General features: G+C 39.2%; 1 protein-coding gene across 6 annotated transcripts in view; it reads right to left on the minus strand.

Annotated features, from left to right (window-relative positions):
• Positions 1–8,896: 8,896 nt before the first annotated feature.
• Positions 8,897–12,842, minus strand: part of atf2 (activating transcription factor 2) — a 122,527-nt gene continuing 118,581 nt past the window's right edge. For 5 of the 6 annotated variants that reach the window (XM_059966705.1, XM_059966700.1, XM_059966703.1 and 2 more), the window contains one exon: positions 8,897–10,608. In XM_059966705.1, the coding sequence (XP_059822688.1) occupies positions 10,373–10,608 (236 nt within the window). In that variant the 3' untranslated portion in view covers positions 8,897–10,372. Of the gene's footprint in view, positions 10,609–11,651; positions 11,742–12,842 lie in introns of all 6 variants that reach the window. The other variant, XM_059966704.1, reaches the window with a different exon arrangement.

The raw sequence follows: 12,842 nt of genomic DNA on the forward strand, positions 1-12,842 counted from the left end.
ACAAAATTTCTGATAGTTTTCTGGCAACTTCACTTGTCACAGGCAACCCCTTTAACAATGAGGCAAGGATCCGATCCGGTAGTTACAATATTCCTTTCCCCTTCTTGCCATTCCACCATGGCTGGGTACAGCTGCAGCATTGTACGTAGCTTTCTGCCCCACTGGGCAAAGTCACTGATTTGAAATTCAAGGCAGGCCAAGTGAGGCCCTTGGACAATGGCTTAAGTCTGTCGGAGTGGAAAATCAGAAAATGCCCTGGGGTACAAGCTATTCAATGCCGATGCATCACACACATAGCTGGCAAACTACCATTGCCAGAAAGTGCATCTTGCCAGTAAGACTAAGCAAAAGTAGAAGGCTGCAGAGGCACAAGTCCAAAAGGGAATTAATGCTTGGGAGGAGGGTGCCTCAGAGGAGTGTTCCTTAATTAATAGTACCTAACATAATATAGTTTACTATGTCTACTGTACTACAGCTCTGGATAAACTTACTAAGTTACATAATAGCAAAAAGGTTTTGGGTCAGAGGCAAGAGATTTAAAAGGGACTTCAGGTGCAGCTACAGACACAAAGTGCTGGAGGAATTCAGCAGGCCAGGGAGCATCTATGGAAAAAGAGTACAGTTGATGCTACGGGCCAAGACCTTTCACCTGCCCTGATGAATTGTCTCAGCCCAAAACGTCGACTGTTAACTCTTTTCCACAGATGCTGCCCGGCCTGCTGAGGGTCTGCAGCATTTTATGTGTGTTGCTTTGCATTTCAAGCATCTGCAGATCTTCTTATATCAGGAGCAACTTCTTCACATAAAGGCTGGTGCGTATTGAGCTACCAGAAATAGTAGTTGAGGCAGGCACATTAGCAACATTTAAAGCCATCTTGATAAGTAAATGGATAGAAGAGGCATAGAAGGCTATGGGCAGATGGGACTAGCTCTCTGGGCAGTACATTGACATGGGTAAGTTGGGCAAAAGGCCTGGTTCACTGTGGTAAGACGCCATGTCTCCAAGGCTCTTAACATTGGCTTGCTGGAATATAATTATGGGGGATGGAAAGATAGCATATTCAAACTCATTTGGCAGTTGGGCATGTATTACTGATCAGCAGTGATCACCTTCCTCCGCGAGAGGAAAACACATTAGGATTGAGGTGGAAAGTTAAATTTAAATCTTTGCTCTCAATCCCCTCTTTTGGACAGACTGAGGATAGACAGTCCTTACTGCACCTAAATAAAGAGGAGGAGTTTAGGAGGAGTAATGGCGCCTAATGGCAACTCCTTTGCTTTCATCTTCGGAAACAGCTCTATTTCTTTCTTTAATATCTCTATTTTCCCTTTCAGGGTTCTTTTGAAGACCCTGACCTGGAGTTACACGCTGACTACGATTCTTTGCGGGAATGGGACCTGCTCTCGGGGTTTCACGACCCACTGTTATTCAGCATGCCAAGGCCTCGGCCTAACAGCTCAGCTCGCCTTCGGAGGGCCGAGATCTCGTGGCTCTGGAGACGGGCGGATCGACGGTTGGTGTCCGGGAAGGAGGTCGGTGTGTCGTGGGAAATGGAAGATCTAAGGTTGTGAGCCCAGAGGCCCAAGATCTTCGGGCACAGAGCTCGGAAAAAGCAACTCCACAGACTTTTAACATCGTAAACTAGTGAGTTGTTTGCTATGTCTCCCCTCTCGCTGTAAAATGCAGACACCTCTTTCTCCCTTGTTAGGGGGAGCGCGCCTGTGGTATGTCAAATACCAGGTGAACAAGTAGCCTTCAGAGTACTGCAAGTCTGTGTCTTTGCTGATGCTTTGCTCACGTGCTCAGTGAAGGGTGCTGATGCTTTTTTTTGCAGGTGGGGGGAGGGGGGATCATTGCTTGCTGCCACTCATGTGCGGGAGGGAGGGGAGCTGGGGGGCACTTTGGAGTTCTAACATTTAACTGTCGTTCATTCTTTGAGGCCACTCCTGTTTCTGTGGATGTTTGCGAAGAAAAAGCGTTTCAGGATGTATACTGTACACATTTCTCTGACATTAAATGTAGCTTTGAAACCTTATTAGAAATATTCCCTCTGTCAAATCCCTATCCTCAACTTAATTTTTTTTCATCTTTTTCCCAGTTCTGATCAAGGATTTTCACTCAAAACTATTAACTCCTCCTTTCACAGATGCTGTCTGATTTCTTCAGTGTTTCCAACATTTTCTGTTTTTACTACATATTTCTGCTATCTTGAGGTCTTTTGATTTCTGGAAAGTGGAACTTTGTAAATTAGTGGTCCTCATTGTCCAAAAGTAAGTTGATCCATGCATTGGTGCACTATTGCTAAGTGACACTAATGGAAGCTGGTGAATTGGACTTGAACTGATTATTCCCATCATCAGCTTCCAAATTGTAGTATTTTAAATTTCACATGAATAGCAAAAGTTAAAGTTCCCAGTACATTTATAGACAATAGGTGCAGAAGTAGACCATTCGGCCCTTTGAGCCTGCACTGCCATTCTGAGATCATGGCTGATCATCTACTATCAATACCCGGTTCCTGCCTTGACCCCATATCCCCTGATTCCCCTATCCATAAGATACCTATCTAGCTCCTTCTTGAAAGCATCCAGAGAATTGGCCTTCACTGCCTTCCGAGGCAGTGCATTATTATCAAAGTATGTATGCAGTATACAATCCCTGAGATTGTTTTTCCCACAGACACAAGAAACAAAGAAACACTCATGGAACCTGTTCAAAGAAAATATCAAATCCCAATTTGCAAAAAAAGGAAAAAATTATGCAAATGGGGAAAAAAAACAGAATATAAAATGTCAAACCACAGAGTCATTGAAACAGTCTAGGAATGTTCAATCTAGTTCAGTTCAGTTCAGTTGAAGTGTTGTTAATAGACTGCAGACTGCAGAGCCACTCTGCCTGATCAAAATTATACAAAATAGCAACAAAAAAGCAGTAACTAGAAACACATAAAATGTCTAATTCACAAACCGTGTTAATTAAACCTTGCCCAAGACTCAAGACTTAGGCAGCAGCAAGTGAGAGGACGAGAGCAGCTGGTGAAATGCAGGCACCTTCCTCCAGCAAGAGTGAGCGAGGGAGAGAGGGAGATAGGCCAAACGCAGGCAGATGGTGCTGAAAACCCACTTGCCTTCTGTTCTCGTCCTTGTTGATTTCAATCTTGCTCAACGATTTAATCGGTAAGATAGGTGAGAAATGGAGTCGATCATGGGCTTGTGCCCTGTCTCCAGGTTTCTTGGCCTGTAGGTCACACACTCCTCTCCAAACCTCCCTGAACTCGCTGAGAGACTGCAAAGCACCAGGTCGCTCAATCGACCTGAAAACACACCATGAAAATGTAAATCACAGTTTTCAATCACACTTAGCTTAGGAGTAGAATCATATTTGAAAGAAGTAGTAGTAGTTTCATGAACGGTCTGAAGGACGTTAGTCCATTGTTCACTGGTGCCATCTCCTTCAGTGCAGTCAATTATAGTGCAAAAAAGAGCATGAAGATTAGACTAAGAATTATTAGATGACAGTGCAACAACCTACAAAAACTTTGCGAGGTTATCAAAAGATGGAATACTTTACCCCAAATGGCAGTTTGGTATGGTGTCTTCTGTCTGCGACAGCAGAGCTGTGGTCATACCTCAGCACATCACTGAAAGAAACCTTCCCACACCTCTTGCTGCTTCAGTAAGATAATCAAAAACTCTACCCACCCCTAACATTCTCTCCTCCCCCCTTAGCTACAAAATCCTGAAAGCATGTACCACCAGGCTCAAAGGTGCATTCTATTCCGCTATAAGACTACTGAATGCTACGATAGGTAGTACAATAAAATGGCGTTTTGACTTCAATGTGATCTTTAACCTTTCTCTGTATTTTAACACTTTTTTCTGCATTCTGTCATCGTTTTACATATACTAAAACAATATATGGTGCATGGGGTATCCAGGGAGGGGCTTGTCATGTCCATTCTGGGGCAGCTCACTCACCTTTTGGTCCCTACTGGACATTCAGCTCTCACCTGTGGCTCCAAATATTTGTTTGCCCACGACAGCAGCCACAGTCCTGGTACACTGCTTTAACAGGTGGGCTAAACCAGGTGAGGGGAGCCTGCGGCCTCATACCCTGGTGAGACAGGGACATGCCTGTCCTAGCATGCAAAGTCAGTTCTGGCTGACTGGGGGGATGGGATCTACAGTAAGGTCCAATGGCCAGGAAGGCAGTTCACCAACATTTCATGAAGGGAAGAACAAAAGACACTGAAGACGACATGATCATCATCCACTGCAACCAAGACCCCAATGTGTTCATACCACTGAACCTCAACTTCCGAGGTCGAGAGTGGGACCGCTCTAGTTTCCACTTTAAAAACTCCCCTGCACAGGTTTCCTGGTATCATTGGACAACTACCACTACCACAATGCACTGTTGTAATTAATACTACCACTACCACAATGCACTGTTGTAATTAATTGTACAGGATGCAAGACCACCTCAGTATGTGACAATAATTAACTATTTTAGAATTGTAGAAAACAAGGTTCAAGCAGATTCAGCTGCAGACTTCAGCACTGAAGTGGACATGATGAACAGAATGTATCTGATTTGTGTTGCCTGTAAGTAAACTGAATACCATGATTCCCTTTGGAAGAATTGCAGGATTCTTTCCAGATTGTCCTGATAAGAATTTTATTTTAAAAAATCACCTGAGCCTTGTTGGTTCTTTGCTGAGAAATTTGTGAGGAATCGGACTTCCATGTCTCTTCTCTCAGCCTTCTTTGAAAGACACAGTTGTCTCTCTACCTCTGTCCGCTACTCTGTGTACTGTGCTGGAAGAGCTCTCCATGTTAAAAAAAAATTACATATTCCCTTAGTGAATATTTTTAATTGTTAGTTCCTCATTATTGATTCAACAACCAATGTAAAGATCTTTCATGCTCATCAAAATCTTACATTACTTTAAAATGCTTTACCAAATCTTTTTTTAAGCTTCCCTTTCCTTGCTGCGAATGCATTAGTATTTGAGATCTCATAACCAAATCGTTCTCATTCTGGCACTCATCCTGTTGACTTTCACAGCATCCTTATACTGGTTTCTCAAAACTAATATACAAAATGGATTTACCATTATTTTGAAATAAATTACCATCAGTCTTTCATACTTGTATTTTATAAACCCATTTTATAAAATTTATAGTTCAAAAAAAATTTAAGTATCCTGACTCATTGCATCATGGTCTGGTACAGCAAGTCAAATACACAAGAACACATAAAGCTGCAGAGAAATCAACCTTGCCCAATACATCAGAGGCACATCCACCCCACCACTGGTAATGTCTACAAGAGGCACTGCCTCATGAAGGCAGTATCTTTTATCAAAGATCACCACCACTCAGACCATGCCATCTTTATGCAGCTGTCATCAGGCAGGAGGTACAGAAGCCTTAAGTCCCACATCACCAGTTTCAAGAACAGGTACTATCCTCCAACCATTCAAACTAACCAGTAAAACTCTGATCATATAGTTTAGCAACACAATGAACACTTACATCACTTTGCACCAGAATTGACTTTTTTTTGTTGTGTTTTCTTGTAAAAAAAAAGTAATTTGTTTTTCTTGTGAATGATGCTGCTGCAATAAGGGTTTCATTGTATTTGTATACACCACACGTGCATTTGATAATAAACTTGACTTTGGCTTTGGAATCAGATTTTGGAATTTTAGGTAATTAGGTCACTTTGCACTTGTACTTACTTGTATGTCAACATCTTTAAATCAAGTATATTCACATTTCTTGTTTCCCCCAAATTATATTACCTGATGCTCAAAGTTGTTAGTCAACTGAACTATCTATGACTTTCTCATCTCTTACAATACTTGTATCAATAAAATGTTCATTTATAGTCCATATATCCGATTGAGTTTGTAATATATGTGAATGTGCACACATTACCAAGTATGCATCATTTCCAACCCTCCTCTAATCTAAATAATACCCATTCATTGAATTTACATCTCATCTGTTTAGTGTTTTTGTAGTGTATGCTTCTGCTTATTGCTGAATCATGCATTGTTTTCCATTGAGCATCTGGCATTGTGTTACTAAACATTGAATCTATAGTGTTAGTTTGATTTATCCAAAGCCAAATGTGATTAATAAATCATACTGAATGCCACTGATTAATGTATTTCTGCATTCTCATTCACTATATAAAAATAGTAATTACATCAGCAATTTTGTTGGGGGTTGCTGCCTCATTGTCAACTTTTGATGGGGATTTGACACATAAATGGCAATCTTCAGTCAGTGTTACAGAGGAAGTTCTGGATATTATTCAGATCAAGGTTCACACACAATTGATCTATAGTCAGTCAATCTATTTTGTAGTCCTTTGTTATCATACTGACTGTTGACTTGTTTAAAGAAAAACCTTGTGTGAAGTACTGAAAAATCGTGGTTGCATTCTGTTAACCAACTTCCTTCCTGTAAATGTTGCTCATTTTTCTTCCACATAATACTCATCTGCTCTGATATATGTTGCACCTCTTTTTGGAAAAACAGCTCCTGAGAACAATTTACTATTTCCTCCCAAGTGCCCCCCTACTCCTCGATTTACACGAAAGCTCTTGATGGTGAAGCAGAGACAGAGATGAATGCTAGCTAATCGAGAATTAAGTAGATGTAGTGGTGATGAGCCCATGGGGAAATCACAGCTTCCGTATAACCCTGAAAGAATTTAAGCACAAAGAAGAAAATTTAAACAGGAGATATTTAGTAACTAGGAGCTGAGTAAACAAATGAGAAAGCAATAATGGACATATGAGATTGTTGTCAATATTACAACAGCTACCAGCACAGTGGAAACCTGCATTAAGGAGAAAAGGAGATGTATCTGTTTGGGTTGCCCACAGAAATCAGCGGTAGTAGAACATTGCATTTGCAAGAACCACATGACTGACTTCGACTGCACAAAACTACTGTGATTTTGGGTCTGCCTTGTGAAGGAAGCCATTGAAATAAAACTAGAGGAAAAGAATTTTTACAAAGATGAATGTCTCACTCTAAGTAAGAACTGGAATTCAATTGTAAACAAGATGGTACAGTAGAAACCTGGCAGAATGAGGTCCAACCAATCAGGAGTGACAGTCGACAGGGTTATAAATACCATTGGACCAGACATGCCCAGGCATCATTCCCAATGAAGATGGCAAAGTTTGTCATCAAAACATTGGTTAGAATTGATACCTGCACTTGGCTCGAAGCCCAAGAAGAGTTTATTCAGCTCCCAGAGTTTTGGAAAAACTTACAAAACATGGCTGTCAATATTAAAAGAGCATAAGAATAGACAAGAATAAAAGTAATCAAAGGAGCTACCAGAATTTATGTAGGTTTTGAATTAAATACTTTACAAAAAAATTCAAAGAGCTGTAATAGAACAATCAAATTTGATCCAAAGGATCCCAACATTGGGTGGTTAATAAAGACATGACTGTGAGAAGGCTAACACAAGCACCAGTGTAGGGAGGTGGGGGTAGGAGTGTGATGCAGAGGGGTGGTGATATACTCAGTTTAGGAGGTGATTGCTCTGTTGCATCCTCGAGTAGGATTATAAAGGATGCTGATATTGTGATTAAACTAAACCCCTTGGCAAGGCTAGGAGTTATGATTATGCATTCCATCACCTGATGACAGTGACTACTATTTCAATCTTGACAGTCGGTCTGGTAACAAGGGCAGTAAAAATTGAGGGAGATAGTGAAGAGGTAGAGATGGACGTTATTACAAAGTAGATAATGTTATACAGAGGCAACATTTATGAGGGCAAAGAACAGATCCATGTTGATAATAAGGATAACAGAGTGAGGACAGAAAGAGAAGCATTTGCTGAAAATACTTTGCTGCTAATTTTATGGGTAAGATTGAAACTAAGCAAGGATACATAGTGGAGAAAGATGTGGTTACCTAATGAGTTCAAAGTACTCTTAAAATACAATGAATACATTTAATTTATATTCTTTAAATAGTTGGGGTACAGTGGAAGTCTTACCACTGCATTCAGGATCTTTTAAAGGTAAAATGCAATAGCATAACAATATTATCTTGTCAGGAAGAATGAATTTCATTATCTAATTAGTCACTAATGTCTTGAAATTCGAAGTGAACTTGTTATATTCATTATTAAAAAATACAGTCAGAAGAACAGGTATTACTGATTACAAAAAGTGATTTATGTTGAATATGGCATGAAACAGAATATAGTTTCAGGAAATATATTAAGTTTTAAAGAACTTTAATAAATTTGCTTTAGAAAATATTAATTTACATAGTTCTGCACTTGGTATTGGGAGTGGCATTCAAGCAATGTAAACTACTATCAACAGTTTAAACAACTAGTATACATTGATTCTGAATGCAGAGTATCAATATTATAAATATTGGACGTTTTTAACATGGGAATTTATTTATTTTGAAATCAAATTGATTATATAACATTGAAAAGCATTAAAACAGATCCACGTAGCTTTAAATGCCGAAATATTTTGTAGCTTTAACGGTGACAGTATGATAAAGCTTGAATTTCAAAGGATGGAAAGTTATATTCTGCTCTTCAAACATTTTTTGGCAGATGGCAGCACTGAAGGACATACTCCCAATAGCTCCAACAACCACTTAGAAATGTAAATGGCATTTTGAAATGAAGATGTTGTTTTTCTGCACTTAAAAACAGTTTATTGACATGTTCTTGTAGATAAATTATTCTCTCAGAGAACTTATTCATGCAAATTGCACAAAGAGGAAGAGTACACCTCAAGCTACCTCTGTAGAAATGGAAGCTTGCAACCAGGAAGATAAGACACAAATTCTGTCTACAGATACAGTCTGTAAAACAAGTAAGTTTATGACATGGATTCTGTAGAATAGTGTAACTGTTATTCATCACACAGTATTAGTCTATCACTATATGTTGAGAAGTTTCCCTTTTAAGGTCCCAAGCAATTCTATTGAACAACCTGCCTCATGTCCTACTTTCTAACCTGGTAAATTACACAATTATAAACTAGAAGAATTATAAAGATGCACTGGATGAGTTACATTCCCGGTCCTGATAATTTTGCCACCCATGACTCCTTGTTGCACCATAATTAGCAAATATGGAGACACCATTGGACTTGTGATGTGTCTGAATACATTATTCTATCACCTCTTTTTTCCCTTTATTTCTGCATCGTCAATATCAGAGCATCAGATTCTCATTATTTGTTTTTGCTTCTCCTGTTTAAAACTATTTATCCAAGTATAACCAAGAAGTCACTACAGTATTCATGGCACATTTAAAATCAACTATTTCACAGAAGTTTTGATGAGAGAAAGATAATATACAATCCATCTCATCAGTAACAATCAAATTGCACAAGGAATGTTAATAATCAATATTCATTATTTGTATACACAATCATTTTAAATAGGATTCCACCAAAAGTCATTATGACATTTAAAGGCAACATTCACAGAACTATTGGTCTAAGTTATAGACCAGTGATATCTGCATCATTGTCATTAACATGATATGCAACATAGTTGCTGAGTTTTTCAGGCAAAAGGTTAAAATAAAGTTTACTAAATGCACTGGCTACATTTTTTTAAGAGTGACATAAAACAAAACTACTAACAAAAATGAACATCCTTTCATTCCCTCACAATGTGCAAATTAGAAAAGGCAGAGAATAAATGTGTTGTTAGTTCTGCAAATAAAATTCCTTCAGGGGCTTGCTCAGGTATAAGAATTTATAAGTAATGAATATTCACCCTTTATGTGGTAATAAGCTTTGCCGGACTAAGTGAGAATTTTACTTTGTGGTAACAATATCTTCAAAGATATACTGGAAATTTAACTCACCCCAATGTTAAGGGAACCTTCTGCAGTTTGGAGGCAGCTTTTCTTGGACTTATAAAAGCAGTGGTATAGATCAAGTGAGTCTATATAGTGATATATTATGAATAAAAATTCAGCGTTCTTTCATATCCTCAGGACAGTGACCTTTTAGAAGTCATTTCACTGCTCAACAACTCTTTCACTGCCTATTCCATAGCCATAAAATCAGACAGAAAAGAACTCAAGTGAACTTATAGTTGTAGAAAACAAAAAAATAACACCAAATGCATTTGTAGACCATAGAATAATGTCTAAACATTTGATTTCATGGTTGAAGTTAAGTGCTTGCTTATACTGCTGTAGCCATTTCTGAAATACAACTAATAAAAGCAACTAAACTTGAAGTATAGCATTACTTTGGAGATTTGGTCCTCCCAGTTCTCAAATTCCCATTTTACAGTCACTGTTGAGACAGCATCCGTGGACTTCATTAGTACACTTATCCAATCAACTTCCTGAAGGCTGAGACTGAGATGAAGGAGCAATTGCAACATGGGACTGGACGGGTAGGTTCATCTCCGAACTCTGGTCTGCCATCTGGGTAAGGACTGATGTAGCAACGGCCTCTGCCATTGCTGTTGAACTTATGCCATTTGAAGTGCTGATGGAACTATGCTGGATGACGTGGGTTTGCGGGCTGCTGGGTAGTGGACTATCTATAGAACTCTCGTCCTTTTCTGCATCTGATGAAAAACAGATCACAGTATTTGTTAGATAGAACTGTTAATCAGCTACAAACAATTACTTGCTCTATATATCCTACAAAACTAATTCAAATTTATGACTATAAGAACTTGTTATTTTAACAGTATGATAGTAATTACTTAGCACAAATTGATTGTGTCAAAATAACTTTAGATACCAATGCATGTTGTACTTGTGTCATTTGCTAACAATAAGTCAATGTGCTCTTTATTCCCAGACAAGTAATTTCAATAAAACATTTATCATGTTATGCAAAAACTACATTTTAAAATATTCACATTGATAGAAGGTGCTGTCATCCAATGATCCAATGTTTTAATTCACACGAGGTGTGGATATTGTTGGCAAAGCCAGCATTTTGTCCAACCCATGGTGTTTGGGAGGTTTTGATCAACACTGTTGCACCTCAGGATTGTGCTTAACCCACTGCTTTACTCTCTTCTACACCCTCAAGTGTGTGGCTAGGTGCAGCTCAAACTCCATCTGTGAATTTGCTGATGACACAACTATCGTTGCCAAAACTTCAGGTGGTGATGAGGAAGTATACAAGAGTGAGATAAATCAGCTAGTAGTGTGGTGTTGCAACAACAACCTTGTACTCAACGTCTGTAAGACCAAGGAACTGTTTGTGGAGTTCAGTAAGGGGAGTGGAGAGAGCACACAACAGTCCTCACCGAATGATCAGCTGTGGAAAGGGTGAGCAGTTTCAAGTTCCTGGGTGTCAACGTCTCTGAAGATCTATTGTGGGTTCATTATAATATTATTACAATTACAAGGAAGGCACAGCAGCAGCTATATTTCATTAGGATTTTGAGGAAAATGGGGATGTCACCAATGACACCCACAAATTTCGATGGATGTACTGTGGAGAGCTTTCTAAGTAGTTGCATCACTATTTGGTGTGCGGGGTGGGGGAGCACTAAACAGGATCAGGAAAAAGCTGCATAAAGTTGTAAATTCAGCCATCTCTATTGTGGACACTAGCCTCCCCAGCATCAAGGATACCTGTAAAAGGTGATACCTCAAAATGGCGGCATCCATCATTAAGAGTCCCCATCACTCAGGGTATGCCGTCTTCTCATTGCTACCATCAAGGAGGTGGTACAGGAGCCTGAAGACACACATTCAACAGTTCAGGAACAGCTTCTTCACCTCCACCATCAGATTTCTGAATGGCCAATGAACCCATGAACACTATCTCAGTATTTTGGTTTTCTTTTCTTTTGCTACTTTTTTGCACTTTAATTCAATATATGTATATATTTCCTGAGGTTTGTTGTGGCACTCTTTCAGGCAAGTGGAAAATATTCTATCATATTTCCCACTTGTGCCTTTATGAATGTGGGAAAGCTTTGGGGATTAAACCAAAGTCACTCAGCACAAGAACTTTTAGTCAGAATACTTATGCAGTTGGTGCAGTAATATTTTTGGTTAATTGTCTAAATTAATATACTAGCTTTGGTAGATTTTCTTGATATGATAAGACTCTTGTTAGAAATAACGTTTCTAGAATGATGTTACATATTGTTTACTTGCCAAGTCTGAATATCAAACATGTTTTTCTCCTTGTGGTCATCATCTAAAAAGTTGTAAATAAAGCTGAAATACTACATATTCAGCGGCGAACATCTTAGCTGACATTATGATGGAGGGAAAGTCACTAATGAAACAACAGGAATAGCCTTGATGATCTTCTGCAGTAATGTCTGGGTATACAAAGGATTGACTGAATTAATTTGTACTGAGTATGATGCTAATAGAGGCACTTTCCTTCATGCCACATTTGGACAAATGCTGGTCTGTTTAAGGCATTCAGAGCTTCTATCCATGTTTAACCCAAAACTGCATTGAGGTCAGGAGCTATGATCCTGCCATATTCAAAATGAGCAGTTTGATTATTGTAGAAAATCGCTTTCATCACAGTGGACAGATGGCATTAATTGGATGAATTTGTGCTGCCTGTTGTGAACAGGACATACAAAGCAATTCTCCTTTTTTTGCAGGTAGGTGCTTGTGTTGTAATTGTGTGGCACAGTTAGAAGCATGCCCTGCTCTGAAGCATGTGTTCAGCACTGTGCTGCTGCTACTGTCGGGAAGCAATTGTGCTCAGCTCTCATTCCATATTTATTTCGAAGATACCTCTTCCCACCCCTCCTCTGCCACATCTGTTCTCAGGATGTGGCTTTCCAATCCAGGACATTAGAGATGTCCT

Source organism: Hypanus sabinus, chromosome 4 (genome assembly GCF_030144855.1).
Source record: "Hypanus sabinus isolate sHypSab1 chromosome 4, sHypSab1.hap1, whole genome shotgun sequence".
Taxonomy (NCBI): Eukaryota; Metazoa; Chordata; class Chondrichthyes; order Myliobatiformes; family Dasyatidae; genus Hypanus; species Hypanus sabinus.